The sequence below is a fragment of the Nannizzia gypsea genome, genomic scaffold (genome assembly GCF_000150975.2).
Source record: "Nannizzia gypsea CBS 118893 supercont1.2 genomic scaffold, whole genome shotgun sequence".
Taxonomy (NCBI): Eukaryota; Fungi; Ascomycota; class Eurotiomycetes; order Onygenales; family Arthrodermataceae; genus Nannizzia; species Nannizzia gypsea.
This window is the reverse complement of record NW_003345200.1, coordinates 2,606,108-2,622,634: the sequence shown is the minus strand read 5'-3', so window position 1 is coordinate 2,622,634 and position 16,527 is coordinate 2,606,108. Positions and strand designations below refer to the sequence as shown.

The 16,527-nt window shown below is 48.2% G+C and overlaps 8 protein-coding genes across 8 annotated transcripts; 1 reads left to right on the top strand and 7 right to left on the bottom strand.

Annotated features, from left to right (window-relative positions):
* Nucleotides 1-4: 4 nt before the first annotated feature.
* On the bottom strand, nucleotides 5-1,822 carry MGYG_03010 (diphthamide biosynthesis protein 2; the record flags this gene model as incomplete). The annotated part of the gene is made up of 1 exon (XM_003175437.1): nucleotides 5-1,822. One exon carries the CDS (start codon nucleotides 1,820-1,822, stop codon nucleotides 5-7), a length of 1,818 nt encoding a protein of 605 aa, XP_003175485.1.
* A 380-nt stretch (nucleotides 1,823-2,202) lies between these two features.
* MGYG_03009 (maleylacetate reductase) lies at nucleotides 2,203-3,346 on the bottom strand (the record flags this gene model as incomplete). Its single annotated transcript, XM_003175436.1, has 2 exons — nucleotides 2,203-2,750; nucleotides 2,821-3,346. The coding sequence occupies 2 exons, from the start codon at nucleotides 3,344-3,346 to the stop codon at nucleotides 2,203-2,205; spliced, it is 1,074 nt and encodes a 357-aa protein (XP_003175484.1).
* Nucleotides 3,347-3,603: 257 nt separating this feature from the next.
* MGYG_03008 (hypothetical protein) lies at nucleotides 3,604-5,519 on the bottom strand (the record flags this gene model as incomplete). The annotated part of the gene is made up of 4 exons (XM_003175435.1): nucleotides 3,604-4,402; nucleotides 4,467-4,728; nucleotides 4,795-4,905; nucleotides 4,961-5,519. 4 exons carry the CDS (start codon nucleotides 5,517-5,519, stop codon nucleotides 3,604-3,606), a joined length of 1,731 nt encoding a protein of 576 aa, XP_003175483.1.
* A 360-nt stretch (nucleotides 5,520-5,879) lies between these two features.
* On the bottom strand, nucleotides 5,880-7,625 carry MGYG_03007 (hypothetical protein; the record flags this gene model as incomplete). The annotated part of the gene is made up of 4 exons (XM_003175434.1): nucleotides 5,880-6,541; nucleotides 6,608-6,885; nucleotides 6,956-7,177; nucleotides 7,249-7,625. The coding sequence occupies 4 exons, from the start codon at nucleotides 7,623-7,625 to the stop codon at nucleotides 5,880-5,882; spliced, it is 1,539 nt and encodes a 512-aa protein (XP_003175482.1).
* A 931-nt stretch (nucleotides 7,626-8,556) lies between these two features.
* MGYG_03006 (integral membrane protein) lies at nucleotides 8,557-10,121 on the bottom strand (the record flags this gene model as incomplete). The annotated part of the gene is made up of 7 exons (XM_003175433.1): nucleotides 8,557-8,639; nucleotides 8,703-9,053; nucleotides 9,115-9,182; nucleotides 9,248-9,624; nucleotides 9,709-9,776; nucleotides 9,838-9,874; nucleotides 9,936-10,121. 7 exons carry the CDS (start codon nucleotides 10,119-10,121, stop codon nucleotides 8,557-8,559), a joined length of 1,170 nt encoding a protein of 389 aa, XP_003175481.1.
* A 989-nt stretch (nucleotides 10,122-11,110) lies between these two features.
* Nucleotides 11,111-12,439, bottom strand: MGYG_03005 (hypothetical protein; the record flags this gene model as incomplete). Its single annotated transcript, XM_003175432.1, has 2 exons — nucleotides 11,111-12,032; nucleotides 12,096-12,439. The coding sequence occupies 2 exons, from the start codon at nucleotides 12,437-12,439 to the stop codon at nucleotides 11,111-11,113; spliced, it is 1,266 nt and encodes a 421-aa protein (XP_003175480.1).
* A 499-nt stretch (nucleotides 12,440-12,938) lies between these two features.
* Nucleotides 12,939-14,788, top strand: MGYG_03004 (hypothetical protein; the record flags this gene model as incomplete). Its single annotated transcript, XM_003175431.1, has 2 exons — nucleotides 12,939-13,223; nucleotides 13,289-14,788. The coding sequence occupies 2 exons, from the start codon at nucleotides 12,939-12,941 to the stop codon at nucleotides 14,786-14,788; spliced, it is 1,785 nt and encodes a 594-aa protein (XP_003175479.1).
* A 247-nt stretch (nucleotides 14,789-15,035) lies between these two features.
* MGYG_03003 (hypothetical protein) lies at nucleotides 15,036-16,229 on the bottom strand (the record flags this gene model as incomplete). Its single annotated transcript, XM_003175430.1, has 1 exon — nucleotides 15,036-16,229. The coding sequence occupies one exon, from the start codon at nucleotides 16,227-16,229 to the stop codon at nucleotides 15,036-15,038; it is 1,194 nt and encodes a 397-aa protein (XP_003175478.1).
* Between the last annotated feature and the right edge of the window lie 298 nt (nucleotides 16,230-16,527).

Sequence of the window (16,527 nt, the reverse complement as noted above, 5' to 3'; positions counted from 1 at the left end):
CTAACTACCGCCGTTCTTGGTTCTCACCAATTCTATACCCACGAGCAATTCCCGAAAGACCTTCAACAACAGCACTGCCCCTGAGGCCACCGTCCTGGCCGTTGTCATCTTCATATTCAACGACGAAATCACTACCCAGCCCTCTCCATGACCTATTGGATTTGAGAAACTCGGCACCGGGAGAGACAACCCCCCCGATTGTGGCAACATCTGACTTGAACCGTTTTGCCAGCGATTTTGAGCCACCACCAGGCGCGGATTGATGGTCTTGAGTGGTGCTGGATAAGGCAGCCGAAGGTGAAGTGCTTGAATACGCCTGCATGGGTCGGGTATTCGACGTCGAAACATATCGGCCCGTTCGGAGATCAAATTCAGGGGGAGCTGACTCTGGCTCAGAAAAAGCTTCGTCCTCGTTTTCTCCTTCGTTACCGACTGCAGCTGTTTCAGCCTCAGTTTCAGCCTTCTCCGGAGATGAGATAGGGTCACCTGTTTTCTGTTTTGATGCAGCATTCCGCTCTGGCTTGAGAAGCGACTGGTAATCGCTGCTCCACGCGCCAGTCCATATGCGCTCGTCATCACTCTGTAATGCGAGTTCCAGCTCGTATGGTGTGATTACTGGCCTCCAGAACTCTCTACTGTCGACAAGCGAGCTTTCCCAGCATCCAATGATAACCCATCCTTCTATCTCACTGAAATTGGCTACTTTTGCTACATTTAGCTTTCCGACAACAAACAGGTAGCTCTTTTTCCCCGCTGCTGCAATGAGTCTCTGAACATGCTGCACAATGTGGAGGTAGTTCTTCACGCTGAGGGTATTCACAAGAATGCCGAATATCGGCGCAGTGTTGAGGGATGTTAGGATGGCATATCGACGACGAAGAGAAATTGCCGTAGATGCGAGTAAAGCTTTGCTTCCAGAGCCAGGCTTACTACCAGCCTCAGAGCCAGTTGGATATATCCGGATTGCAGCAACACGGGAAGATAAAGTCAGAAGCAGCGATGTTGGCGGATCGGAGATGTGGAACAGTTGCCAGTCGTTCAACGATTCTTCACCAGCCTCGACTGATGGCGGAATCGTCCGGTTAGGAATTGGAGAGGAAGGGTTGTGCACCACTTGGGTCGCAAAGATATTGGTATACCCTTTTTTCATTGTGAGCATTGTTGCTATCTCGTCAACATGGGCGGCATATGTGACATCCGCAGCAATCACGACTTTCTCTCCATGGTCTGGGTATGATTCCTCAAAGGCCTGGATTACCGCATCGTGGTTAAGCGGCCTACAGGTAAATATATATATCACGGGTAGCCTTGCAGTGGGTGATAGACAGGATCTCCCATAATGCACCACAACATCCGCCTCGACGTGCTCTGCCGCAACTTCGTCCACGCAGCAGGTTCCATATGAAGTGTCCGCCAGTATATATAGCTTAGGTGTACAACCTTGCGTCTCTTTATTCAGATTCAACTCCTGGTCTATAGAATTGGCGACGTCTTCCACATCTTTGCCGTCTCCTTCCTGAACATTGGTGGTGGTGTGTCTTTCTTTCTGACTACCATTGTCCCGAGAGCTAAGGCCGCGGCTTAAGAGCTGGAAAACCCGCGGTGCATCAGGTAGCATATCATCTGGGAACTGAAGGGCTATCCGCTGCCATTTCCCTTCTTTGATCTCCTTAATCGTCCGCTCAATGTCATATGTGATGCGGAATTCCTCGTCCGATAGATTCTGGCCGATAGGTTCGCTGACTGCCGTTGGTTCGGCTTCCTCCAGAATTCGCGTGTCTGGAGTCGACAGGACTGGCGCGACCTTAAGCTCTTCCGTCATCTTCTCGCTGTTGTCTGCTGGTTTGTCTTATTCTTCTCCAGCTGCTGCTTCTACTTTTCGCATCTTTTGGTGGGATAAAAGGAAAAAATGCACAAAAGTTAAGGTTCACTTATCACCACGTGACGTCCCCGCCATCTGATAAGAAGCTATAAAAAGGAGGCTGAAAAAGAGTCTGAGCTCTGCTGTTGACATCTCATATAGTTATACCTAAGCCGTAAGAAGATGGGACTTTAAAAATATCCTTCTACCTGTTTTATATTGGCGTCTTATTCAACAGTATATAGCTACTTGTTCATGGAATCGACTAACGAAGACGCCCACCATGGAAAGGGCCAAATCCAACAATCGCATCAAGTCAAGTGATGCTACAGTATCAACAACTATAGATCAGCTCGAGCTTCCTCGCCTGCCCAAACCCTTCTGAAAATCTCCCTGATTGCGTCCTTCTCAATCTCACGCGGGTTCCAGTAAGCGTTCTTCACAGATACCTCCGCCGCCTGGTCAATGTGTTCCTCCTTCATACCAAACTCTTTTGCGCCCCGTTGTACCTGTAACTTTTCCAGGAGGACGTTTAGCCCCCGGATTGCATCCCCTTCACTGTTGGGGAGCACTTCTGCCAAGGTAGCCATTGCTTCAGGGACGCTTGGAGAGTTGTATGCAACAGCATGAGGAAGGACTGCGGTATGGGTTTCTGCATGCGGCAGGTTGAAACTCCCACCCAACACATGGCATAGCTTGTGGTGCAGGGCCATTCCAACGCTTCCCAAACATGATCCGCACAGCCAAGCGCCGTAGAGGGCGTCTGACCGTGCTGATTCGGATCGGGGGTTTGCCATGATATCTGGCAAGGCAGTGGAAAGGTGCCTGATGCCTTCTCGCGCCAGTAGGTTGACAATCGGGTTTCCATTGCGAGCATATAAGGCTTCCACTAGTTTGGTCAGCACGCGGGAAATATGTAGCAATGATATATAAATTTAAATAGGCTATAGACCAGTTACCTGCATGGGCGATGGCATTAATACCACTCGTAGCACTCAGGCTGGCAGGCATCGACATTGTCAAGTCAACATCATATATTACCGCTTTCGGGAGAATTTTAGGGTCTGTCCTGGTGCTCTTTATTCCATCTTGCGTTTCTCCAAGTATCGGCGTCATCTCGCTGCCTGAATATGTCGTTGGAATGCATAGATGCGGTAGTCCAGTCCGGAAGCTGATTGCTTTCCCCAACCCGATGACACTTCCACCACCGATAGATACAATGCCATCTGCACCCTGTTCCTTTGCATACGCGAGAGCCTTCTCCGTAATATGCGTGGGAACATGCATCACAGCACCGTCAAACACCCCGGCTACTTTGCCCCTGAGCAGCTTTCTCACATCGTCCACCAGCTTCTCTTGCCGAGGGGTGTATAAAAGCAGTGGGGACGTCACGCCTAGCCGTTCAATCTCGGTAGGTAGCTGCTCTATAGTCCCTACACCAAATAGGACATGCGAAGAATGTGCATCATATTTGAATGATTTCATGCTGTGTATTCGAGGCTTGGAAGATTGATATAAGCAGCTTTTCGGCGAGTTAAGGGGTTGTCTGTCTATAACCTAAGAGTCATCCATCATACTCCGTATATAAGATTAGGTTTTGAGCTATTTTTATCTCATAATAATTATATATAAATATATCTTTTAAATAATTGTCGGAGCGTCAGCGAAGACTATTGTATTCCAAAAGTGGGTGAAAAAACGCGTATTTACAATATGTCTTCGTTTACGCTCCGGCAATAAATCTATACCTGTTTTTCAAGCTTAATCCGTAATGCTGGTATTTCAATAACCAGAGCTTTCCCATCAGTGTCCACCTCGAATATAAACTGATCAAGCGACGCTTCTCCGTACTTCAAACTATCAACACTCAGCCAAGATACACAGGTAGCCGTTCCATAGTCAGCGAACTCATTCTTGTCCTGAAATACTGCTCTAAAGGCTTGTCTCGATATAGAGGCTTGCTTGGAGATAAGATGTGTTGGATAAAGCCGTATGCTCAATGCATCAACCTTCTCAATCCCATTCAAGGCGGCCAATGTCGCCCGGAAATCAGTGGCGTTGCTGATCCATGTATCAATAACTAGACCTGGCGAGCTATCCGCAGAAACGGTGATGGACGAGTTTGCCGTAGGTGAGGAGTAGACTCCTCCAAAATTTGTGCTGGCTTGGATGGCCGCAATCTTAGTCAAGGCTGGCAACAGGTTGTCGCCGATAACGCCAGTATGGGCATTGAGATCTGGGCTCGTGTTACTATCTGTAGCTAAGATAGTAAATCCAACATTGAAGTCGGGAACAAGGCCGATATATGAGCTATACAAGCCGACGCTGCTAAGAGCTGTATACACGTCTATTATCGATGTGTTGGGATAGTCTCCCCCACTATATATAACCCATGGATACCCTACCGAATTTGCAGGGTTTGAAGTGTGGGCAACGGGTTTCAGCCAGCGGTTGGTTTGGGCGCGGGAGAGGAGGGCTGCGGCCAGAATAGATTTCCCAGCAACGGCGAGATCAGTAACAGTGGAGAGCATTGAAACTGCACTGCAGATAGAGAATCATTAAGGTATTAATAGCTAGTCATTATTCAAACGGGGGAGGAACTTACGCTGCCTCTGCTCCGCCTTGCATCCATCCGTGACTATTCGTATCCGCTGGGAGTACCCTTGGCGGCAGGTCTTCGGTTAAGAGTAAACTTGTCTTTCCTAGTTTGAGAGGCTCAAGAATGCGTTGATTAAGTACAGACGCAAACGACTTTCCAGAAATGGACTCCACGATATATCCCAGAATTCGAAATGCGTCGTTGGAATAGATAGGTGTAGTTCCCGGGAGGGCCACTGGAGGTTGTTGAACAATATACTCGAAGAATTCTGTTCGAGTGAAAATATTAGTTATATAAAGACCGCCCAGCTCAAGACGCGGAGTAGTTAACTCACCAGTTCGGTTGCATGAGAATTCCGAGATACAGGGAGAAATATCAGAGGCAGGAAGAGCTGGTAGATCGGCGAACGGGAATGCAGCTTGTTTGCTCAAATTGGGCATTGAAGCTATGAAATTAGTCGGGTATAATTCAGATAGTTGCTTCGCTGGGCTAAAACGTACAGCCTCTAGAAATTCCGGCCATATGGCTTGCGAGCTGGCCAACCGTAATGGTCTCCCAGTCAACGTAGCTAACTGGATCTTGTTCTCCATCGCGGCGGTTCACCACATCAGCTAGTTCAGGGATGTACTCTGTTACAGGGGTATTCCAGATGCGGTCTCCTGCTTCAATTAGAATAGTCCAAACGGTGAAAATCTTAGTCAAACCGCCGATGAGATAGATGCTATCTTTCCCCACAGGGTGAGATTTCAAGGGTGGCGCCGTGTAGTGGTAATCAAAGAAATAGGGCTGGTCGCTTGCGTTGCCTTCGTTAACGGAGAACAATGATAAACTGAAAGAAGTAGTGTTAGGAAAGATCTGTCCATGATCTCCGTTCCCTTCAAGGACTAGTTGATCGAACGTCTCCGTAAGACCCTTGAGAGCGGAGGTTAGGACTTCAGAGCTCGTATCTAAGGTGAACTCAGGAAATGCTGGCCCTAGAAGCGGGCATGGCGTGAAAGAGAGGCCGGAAGAAACAAAAATTAAAATGCAAAACAATAGGGTAAAAGGGCGAATCATCATGGAAGGTATTTGGGCTGGTGATTGTCATTATTTGTGCTGCTGTTTGATTTCTTACCTGTTCGCTCAATACCTAGGTGTATATATACACATAAGGTCGGGTCGGAGTTATGAAGCTCACAAAACGATATAACTAAGTTTATAGTTCTAGGCTAGTAGCACGCTAGGCTTCGGCTCGGCGTTGCGCTTCAGCCTCAAAATAACCGGGAAAAGCAAAGGCGATCCGATCCATACAAAAAACGGGGTTTGCTTAGTTACGTAAAGAGGCGGACGGGTTTGTGCTCCTCCACTCTAAAGTTCGTCCCTAGACTCTGTGCTCTATAGAATAGACAGGTCTCGAGGACGGGGTAAGAATAGAGAATATCACATCCAATTATCCAGCATTTGATCTATAGTGTAAGCGAAATCATCCTCCTCCATTGAGGGATAGCCATTCGCCATACTAGCAAATAAATCGGAAGGCGAAGAATCGTGTATAACTCTCGAGGCATCAGCTAACTGTTGATTTTCTAAACTGGGGGTGCCCTCTATTGTTCGCGGTTCTTCCGGGGCAGCATTGTTAATGTCAGAGGAGTCTGTTTTCTCGAGTCTTTTATCCAGCCAAGCTTGAAGTCGAGCAACACGATCGATATAGTTTGAGAAAACGTCCCTATCTCCATTCATATCGACCATATCCGTGGATAGTTCCGATACCCGCAATTTTAACCTCATCAGAGTATTTGAGAGTGATTCCTTGTGCTGGCGGAAAACTGCCGGTTCAGCTATAGGGGCTTTGGCTGCTAGCCTACATGCGATAATCAAAGCAAATCCAATCTGAACCCATTCAGTGTTATTGAAGCTGGTTTCTGAGCGGGGCGGTAGTGATAGATAAAGTTCAAGTATAGATTGTGCCGCCATGCCACCTGCGTATAACATATCATCCGATAACGTAGTCTGCATAGATCCAGATTGCTGTCTGCGTTTGTTCAGTAGGCTCAACTGGTATAGAGAAAGCTCAGCGGTGTGGAACTGCATAGTAGTAAGCGCTATAGAGAAGATGGGAAAGATTAGCCCAGGGAATGGCGTGTCAATTCGTGGTATGGACTACCTACGTGTCTCGTCTGAAGTAAACCCTGACCGGACACGGAATGCCTCTAACTCAGATTTCAAGCCTAAGACATATAGCTCCATCGCCGACCCAGAGTTCTTCAGCTCCATCCCGTGCTGAAAGGTTATACGATTGACTTTTTCCACAATATGCTGGAGCTGAACGATGTAGAGGATGGATTTGTCATACGGGTACTCAGCCGCATCGTAAATAGATTTGCAGCATTCTTCGAGGTAAGCGGTATATGGAAAGGTGAGCTGTTTCTGCAAAAGTCCGGAGATTCTATGACCAGGTGAGCTCGATTTCTCTTTTCATTCCATCCTAGGCTTTGGGTAAAGTGGGCCGAACTTACGTCGAGGATAGATAGTAGCAACCTGCTACAACCCTCTGCTCATCACGGCCGAATGACGGTCTAGTAAGAGTATCATCGTCCGGGTCGTAATTTGATGTGAATCGGATCCCTGATTTCCATACTTTCGTCTGCGGCGGTCTATCCAACCGCAACTCGATAATGAGGCCAATAGCTAACTGGAGAAATTGGGTGTAACGATACGGCCGCGTGTGATAATGGCACCTAGCAGTAACTAACTGTCGGTATTTGTTTCACTTGAATTTGTACATTTTTGAGTGGCGGTAGTTCGTTACCAAGCTAGGGAGACCAGCAATCCTTGCAGCAGATCGAAGGAAACTTCTCCGTTGACGATCATCCGCGAGGCAATAGCTGACTTGACTTCCTCTCCCAATTTCCGTTGTAGTGGCATATTTGAGTAAGATGCCGCCGAGATGATAGAGAGGAAGAGAAACGGCCTATCCCGGCGAAGTTCCTCCGCCATCATGTCCGGGGGAACCACAACGAATGGAAAATGTTCGATCATTCTCACTTTAAACGTAGAGAGGAAGCATTCAGCATCTTCTATGGTTAGAAACCCGCGATCAACCACATCTTTGCTGATAATATCATCATCTGAGAGGCTAGTCGCGGTATTTGCGGTTGCTACCAGTGAAGCATGACGAGCGTCCATGAGCTCATTCACCTTCGACTCTAGGGCATTAATTCTCCTTGCCAAATAGGTTAGCTTTGCTCCCCAAAAGTAATAGAAGGCGCTTCTACTAACAGATCTTTCTGAAACCCATTGAAGCGCCGACGTGTCTCACGGTTTACACACTCTTTACCCAGGCGGGAGCATCTTATGAGGCTGGATAAGCGATGAAATACATCCGTATCTTCTGCGCTGCTTTAGACTCACCGATTACATGTATTATTGTTGGAATCCCGTACACAGCGTACCTTGGAATTAGCGCAATTTTGGCAAGTCTTAGATAGCGGCATCTTCAACAGACAGATTGAAGCACCTGCAGTTGAAGCAGCCCGAAAAAGCTATATATGTAGATAAATGTAAGACAGAGTAGGCTTCTGTAGGGTTGTAATAAGTTAGGGTCTAATAGGTTTTACCGCCAAGACGCCACGTCTATTAAAGCTTTTTTAAAACCAAAGGCCCTCTGGACCCTAGAGGAGAATTTTACCATCCACGGTCTATCTAATAGGCGCCCACGTTTTAAGTCCAATACTAAGACTGATTAGTCAACCACTAGTGTAGCTAGCTACCGAATGATAGAACCAACTTAGATATGAAGCCTTGTCTAACCTCCTACTTGGTAGGAGTCTCCGCGAGAGTCAAACTCCGTTAGGTCGAGAAGTTTAATCCCAGGCTCTGCGGCCAAGGCGAGGCCAAAGAGTTCTGAGGTATCCCCGGATGCTGTGGGCGGCCATATCCAGCCGTGGAGGCGGATGTGGCATGAGTTAAAGGGGAAGCCGCCGGCGCTCTAGGGCGAGGGAGTAAAGATGTCTGCAAACGCGCTGAGGGCGCAGGAGGGGGGAGGGGAACTGCGAGCGCGAGTTTTAGACGGCTGGACGGGACAAAGGGCATTGAGGGTGTGTAGACGGCCACATCATCAAGGTTGATCGCGAGAACCATGGCTGCCGACCCTGGAGGAGTAAATGGGTGGCATCGTTGGCACCAAGGTGTCTAGATCTTCTATATTAGTCAGTTGTTATCCTCTTGGAAGGTAGATAGGTATAAAGAAGTCTAGGTATTTACCTGCTATATCGTCCGAGGGTGGAGTTGGCGAGAAAATGCATTCCTTGCTCCCTGCTCCGCCGATATCGATTCTGGACGTGACGGTATCCATATAGATATCATCATTGTAGTGGTCTACCCATCGCGAATCGGCACTTCCGGCAGGAACGGCACCACGTCCTGACTCACCGCCACTGTTACCATCTTTCAATTGATGGGAATTCTCCCTGTAACTCCTCGACCCGTCTCGTAGGCTTGAGAGTAATGATGGACATAAAAGCGAAAGCGGTTGACGGAGCATAGGCAGACAGGAAACTATGATGCCGGTATTGAGTTCGATGGTAGTCCATAGTGCGAGTGGTGCTATGCTCCCTATAATGCTCAGCTATTAGCAAAATATTGCCAGCGAGGGGTGGTGTATGGGGTAGCTGACACAAGGGGTCCTTATTATCAGATTTCCCTAATATATATGTGATTCGAACAATGCTAACGACACAGACACTATATCCTCGACATTAGTAACAATGATTGACGCACGAGAGAATAACACAGGGCTGGCAACTTACAATCCTCCTAGGGAAAAGATGCATATCACAGCAAGCTTATCCCTCATTCTCATTGGGAGAGCGATAGCCTGCTTTATCGGGAGGAGGAAGATCAAGAAGTCGGTAGCGACATTGAGACCCGAGTAGACGATTCTCCATTGCGCATTTTCAATACACTTGTGTGGAATAGAGCGGTCCCAATATGCGCTGATCGGCTTGCATTGCCATACGGATGGACAAGTGAATCCGATTGTCATCAAAACCGTTAGTCCCATAAGGAAATAGCATGACCAACGGAACCATTTTTGAACATAAAATATTCGAAGATATAAGAAGAGGAAGGCGATCTTGATCAGGCCGAGGGCGGGCTTATATAGAACCTGTAGGATGTACAGGCACTGCGTATCCAGGACGACAACGTTAGCACTGTTTTTTCCTGCATGAATTAATTCGCAATACAGTGCGAGTAGTAATAAAATTACTTTCAACGCAGTTATCCTGTCCTGCGGCGAGCTCTCCCATGTGTGTTTGCCCACTCCGTGGAAGACTCCTACACACTGTTAGGAACATGTATGTATATATGCTGTGGACAGTCCGGATGCGCCACTCACCGAGTATCATCACAGCAGTAAACGGAGCTGTTATTATCTGATGTTCGAGAAACATTGTCAGCACTTTCATATTTCACGACCTTCGAGCAGGTACATACGTATGCAGACAGTATCATATAGTCGTCGACGTGGATGCCGGCCCTGTAGTATCGACCGACCAGCCGTACAACCACCAAGAGCCCCGAGACAATGACCAGGACAACGCAAGGAACCCATAGATCCGCCCTGTCCATTCCAAGAATCACAGCGCTGGGAGCTGTGGTCGTACTGTTCGAGGGAGCCATCCTCTGCACTGTCAAGCAGCAATACAGTCCTTGGTCTCGGGGCGGAGGATGCACGAGAAGAGGTCGGAAAGAGCAGATAATGGTAACTACCTCTCATCCATGACATTATCATTATGGCCAGACATACCTAGCTTTCGTGCATTGGGATCTCGCCATATTCCCTCCTCCTTCCCCTATTGATGGCTCTGACCCGTCGTCCTGCCGTGTCTCGTGTCTTCGCGCTCGTCTATTCGTGGGTCCTGTGTCGTCCGAGGCGCCCAGAGTTGTTTGCTTAACTATATCGATTTCAGGTTTGGTCTCTTTTGGCCATCGAGACTATCCTCCCCAAATACGGGATATATAAATAATAATAATATACGAGAACTAGCTGTCGGACTTGTATGTAGACGGCTTAAATAGTCAATCACCTTCAAGTTCGCGCCAACCCAGCTCTACAGGTCATCTTACTATTACCCAAGTTGAGCCATCCAGCTGCTCTGTGAGATGCGCCACGGCGCTCGGGTGCAAAGGCAAACCTCGCAATTCCACCAGTTAATTGGGCCATGGTGAAATTCCAGGCCCTGGAGCTTGGAGACGCTGAACTGTTATATCTGCACCTTGGAGATGGTACTGTCTTGTTGCTCTAGGTGCTTCGGTGTCTTCTATTGCAGTTACTGTCGTAACTATAGCAGACGCGATATCACGCCCGTGGGGGTTGAAACATGAAACATGGCCGTGGAGTGGAGCATGGCGGCTGTAACTAATGGAGGCGGGAGAGCTCTTCCCGCTAGCATTTACCTAGGTAGTTAGCCTAGCGGACAGAGCGGGAGATAAGAGGTGAGATAGAGGCCGATGACTTCCGGCAGTGATCTATTATCACCCTTTATCGCGGATAGAATTATGAACACCTCTCTCTATCTATAGGCAATACCAGCATATCCAAAGCCCTAGCTAACGCGGAGTGGCTTCAACAACCTGTTTGTTACGAAGAAGAGACAGCCACAGGGCAATCAATCGAGGTCCTTGAAGGCCATGACATGCTGGCCGCCAGTCCGGTCCTTGCCCTTGCCTCTCTTCCGCTTCCGTCTTTTTTTCTCTTCTTTCCCACCTTCATCACTCTCTGCCGCAGCCTCTTTGTCACTCTCGTCGTCGTCATCATCGTCATCGTCTTCATCGCTATCTTCAAGGTGCCGTTTTGATGGCGCCCAGTTATCCCTCCCTTTTCCGGTTGTCTCGGGGGCCTCATGCCACACTTTGACTATCGAACCACCGCTGCTCACCATCCTGCCACAGACATCGAATCCAAGGCCAGCCACACCTTCGACCTCGTCATGCCTGGTCTCAGAAATGATGCTGTTGCTGCCCAATTGAATGAATTTTAGGCGTCCGTCACTTAGTCCCGCAACGACGACTTTGCCGTTGCTTACCTCGTCGGGAGCTTTGGCAAGGACCTCTAGACTCTCGCCGCCTAGTGGTGACTTGTCTACGATGATTCTCTCGTCCTGGTCGTCCCATACTCCTTTTTCCCAAAGAGTTATAACTCCACTGCCTCCTCCAACGACCAATTTCTCTCCTTTGCTTGTTCCGCCGGCCTTCAGACCAGTAACGTAGGTAGAACTGATCAATTCCTCACCCTGGTCTTCACTTCGGACCATTACTCCCCTGCGAAGGTCCGTGACTGCAATTGTGGTCCCTCCGGTCGTTATCCACTGCTTGCTGAACCCTGATGTGCTCATTTCAGACGGTGGTAATGGAGTAAGAGAGGATATGTAGTCATCATGGGGAAAATGCGTCTGTTCTGGTCGGGCAGACACTTCTGTTGATGGGGTTCGGAGATCGAATATATGGAGTGCGCTGGAATCGGTCGCGAGGAGAAGGGTCTGAGGAGAAAGGGCGTGCAGCAGACAAGGACTGTCTGTATCATGCAGAGACCTAGAAACCAAATTTTGTCAATATAAGAAAATTTTCAGCAAATCTCCAAAGGCATGCCCGTACTTAGCCCTAGGCATAGGAACCGCAAATTTGGTCACGACCCGGCCAGTCTCTGACTTCGCAGCCTTCACCCAGCCATCTGTACCGGCGGAGTAGAGTATATCTCCATCAATCCCAAATGTTAAGCTTCGGCAGCTGCCCTTGTGTCTCCTCGTCTGCCAGATGGTGTCGATATGTCCTAAACCATTTCTCTTCTTCTCCACCGACTCAGAGTCATGCTCGGCTGGCAGCTTAAAGGTCTCGACATGGCCGGAAGAAAGGCCGACAGAGACAATTGGTTCCGTAGGATGAATGGCCTGTGTAAAGATATCCGCTGGTAGGGGATAACTGCAGACGGTGTCGAACATCTCAGGCCACAGTTGCTGGATATAGCGCACGCGAGAGAGGAAAGGCGGGGTTTATGCTGTTACGGTGTCACTGCATGCTAGGTGGGTGTGCTTCTGGCTCAATTGACCCGGCTGCTCTTATTTCTGAGCAATCGAAATATTGTCAAATTCCTAGCTTTGATATTTTAAACTGACCAGATGTTCAAACATTCGCGCCAAGCCCTGTAGTTATAGATCCATGGGACGAAATCGCCGAGCGGCTCAAAAGGCTTCGCCTCCGAACTTCCAGATACAAACTGTACATAGTAAAAGGTGGCTAACATCTCATAAACCTCTTATATCTGATACTTGTCCAGAGCCCATTTTTCCTGGTCCTCTGCAGCGTTGAGATTCTTCAGTTTTGGGTCGCAGCCATAGAGGCATGGCTTAGTCAGCACTACCGTCCTCTGTCTTCGTTGATACAAACTTCAACATCTCGATCTTTTTGCTGCTTGAGATCCAGATCAAACATGAGCTGATGATGGTCAAGGAAGACTCGATGCGGGCAAAGCCCCCTGCTGGGCATCCTGATACCCAAGGCAGTCCAGGTTCAAGCTCCGGCGTGGGTGATGAGATGGAACCTGCGTCTGCTGTTCATCGCAGCGCACCGCCAGAGAAACCCGAAGTTGTTCGCAGGAGAACCCTCATTGTATTTACTTTCTGGCTGATGATAGTGCTTCTCGGATTGCCTATGTGGTGGAAAACGACGTCTATCTATAGAGCTAAGCTCCCACTCAATGAGATGGAGAATTGGGCAGCGGGAAAGGTTAGCTATCAGGCCCCCTAATCGTTGATTTGCCGCAGCTCATTATTGATATGAAAGTTATATAGTCCTGCAGGCCCGTTTTCCCGTTACATATCCATGTCGACACACCTGGGTTGAACACTCCTGAAGCCGAGTCGCTGGTTCAAGCAGCGCAGCATGCTCTTGATGACCTGAACGACTTCTCTGCGCACCATCTCCGCCTACGACTTGTGAAAACCAAGGAAAGTCCAAGTGCAGAGACAAGGGCTGCCAACATAGCTGCAGGGGAGCATGCTTTGGTACTACGGCTTATCCCACAAGATGATATCACTGCGATCTCCTCCGATCTACACCCTTACTCTGAGCGATTGGATGTGTTTTATCCATCTAGCCAGCTACAGCCGCAAACCACCTCCAATTCACCTCTTACAACCTTTATCGCAAATGAATTACGAAAGTTATTTAATGAGGAGAAGGCGACGCTGGAGTATATTCTCTCCCAGAGCAATAGTGCAACGCAATCTTCAAAGAATGCAATGCAAGGGGCAGCAAACAAAGATCAGAGGTCTAATGTTCTAAGCCCTGCGATACAACCACTATTGCTCGAATCCATCGCTAGTCGCGTGAAGAAGTCGTTTAAATATGCAGAAACCTACCATCTAAGCTTTTCTCTCTTTACACCAGGCCCTACTCCATCATCATGGGAGATTGAAGAGGCCTTGAAAGAACACCTATCCCCTCTACTCAATGTATTTTCTCCTATTAGCAATTTCTCGGTTGATACCCAAGTGCAAGTTTACGCTACATTTTCACCAACCGGAACACCCCCTGAATACGACGAGAGTAAAGCTGCGTGGACCCTTAAACAGGATGATTTGAGTGGATTCATCAACGCGGCGGAATGGCCTCTCAGTCCAAGTATAGGCGGTGGACCAACCATCAACTTCATCCTTTACGTCCCATCACCGGCTCAATCACCACTCGTGGTTAAAGAGAACACCGCCACAAGCTGGCTTATCCCTCAATGGGGAGGGGTGGCCATTCTCAATCCTCCATTATCTAAGGACTCGGAGGAGCAGCAGAACCCACATCACCTTTCCCGTGAGGTCCTAAAGCCTGCCATTGACACTTTTTCACATCAACTCCTTACGCTTCTTGGCACTCCTACCTCGCCACCATCTTTACCACTACGTCTTCAAAGCCTGATCCGGATCCATACCGCATCGCTACTCCTATCGGCATCATCTACAATGGGTTCCCTTGCCCGCCTCACACTCTCGCTCCCTTCTATACCCATCCCTGTTACCGTCGCAGATTCCGTCTCTCATACGCTATCCCGTCTTTCTTCAACTTGCGAAATGCTGCATCAGGGTGCCTTTGAATCAGCTTTGGCTAATGCCAGAGTCGCCGAGAAGGAAGCCGAACGTAGCTTTTTTGAGAAAAGTATGGTTGGCCAGGTATATTTCCCAGATGAACATAAAGTAGCTGTGTATCTTCCGCTTTTAGGACCAATAGGGGTTCCACTGGTACTGGGGTTGATTAAAGAGGTAAAGAGAATGTTGCTTAGTTTGCGATCGAAGTCGTGAGACAGCGAACTCAGGACATACAGCTTTCGTATAGTAAATAGTAATTAACAAATATAAGATGATTGAAACGCTTGTTAAATTTAAAACTCAAGTTCTAGATGTGTTATGGTCTATAAACCAGATTAAAATGCATATATACAGTAGAGGCCCATATTCTTCTGATGGAAGTCTATGGTATTTTGAATTATGCTTCAACAACCCCAATTCTAAGGCCAACTCCAGAAATAGATCCCAGTAGTATGTCAAACTATATCTGCTTTAAAGGGCTGCCTGTGGAAGTTTTCGAGATTGGCGGTGGCGGTGTATTCGAAACGTGGTAGCACGGACTTCCTCTGCCATTTTGAAACCCAACCCGCTCCATCATTTCGGTGAAGGTGGTTGGTGGTCTTCCAGATGCAGTTAAACCAATGGAAGGCTTCAATCGATTCTCATCTCCCAGGTACACTGGGCTGTATACCTTGATGCTTTCTGTGCTTGAAGCTCGTTGTGGAAATGCCTTATTTTGGGGAGTTACCGGCATCGGTGGAACTTCAGACGGAGGTGGGTCAGTTATGACAGAAAACTTTGGTGCAAAGAGGCTCTTGACTCGGTCACTTGTGCGTTGGATGCGTGACCGACGGTTGTCGAACTTGTTTGACCCGTGGTAACTTGCTTGTTGTCGTAGGAAGTCCGTTCTAAAGGAATCCTGTGCGCTAGATGGCATGGGGTCCGATATAGAGATCACGGTACCGTCCACGGACTTTTGTCGGTAATGCCCAGCATCAGGATGCAGAGATTGAGGTTTTTCGGCCGATTTTCTTCTCAGACACGTGAATATTACGCTAATTATGATTCCACAGACAATTCCAGGGACGAATCCCACTGCAATTGCGCCGGGCGGGAATTTACTGCACTGCTCTGCGGTGGGTGAAGTCGCTGGGTCCGCTGTTGATGTAGGTTTAGATGTAAAGGATGGGGCAGTCGTTGGAGAAATTGATATTGATGCCGAAGGAGCGGGTTCTGGTGAGCGGACAGGCTCCGAAGACGTATTAACGAGCACACAGCTCTGATCCTGGCAAGCATAGCCATGTGGACAGCACATGCTACCGCATTTCGGAAGATCTCCCGTCAATTTAGTGGTTTTGATGGAGCTACCTGGATCTACTGCGACGTTTTGCAGTTGAACATCACACGTTATTGGCCGGATGGTTTTGCAGTCAGCTCCCTTGGGGCAGCAGATGACCGTGCTTGCATTATCGATAACCAAGCAGTCCGAGTTTTCTGAACAGCAGAAGTTTTTAGGAACATTAGGATTTCCACATTGTTTGAAGCCTGCTTTGGCACATATTTGTTCACGAGGGAGGAGGCCGGGAACCGAGCCGAGTTTTAAACTGCTAGCTGTACCGTAGCAGTAGAAGAAGGAAAGGTAGAGCGTAACGAAGTGTGACTTCGATTTCACCATCGCAAAGAGTTGTGCTTGGATATCGTTTATTCGGTGGGATGCTCTGGGTGGGAAAGCGATGTTATGTATGGCAAACGGAAAAGGTGCGATGTATAATATAAAAGAAAAATCACGGTGAAAAAGTGAGAGGTCTGTACCAGCAGGACCAGGGATAATTAAAGGATGTAAGCAGTTTATATTGAAAGATCTCCAAAGACAGGCTGAATGAATGGCGAATGAATGGGTATAGAGCAAGATGGAAAAGGGGGAACATTTCAGGAAGGACAATAAAGAAGGGGAGAGTCCCTGGGGTTATATG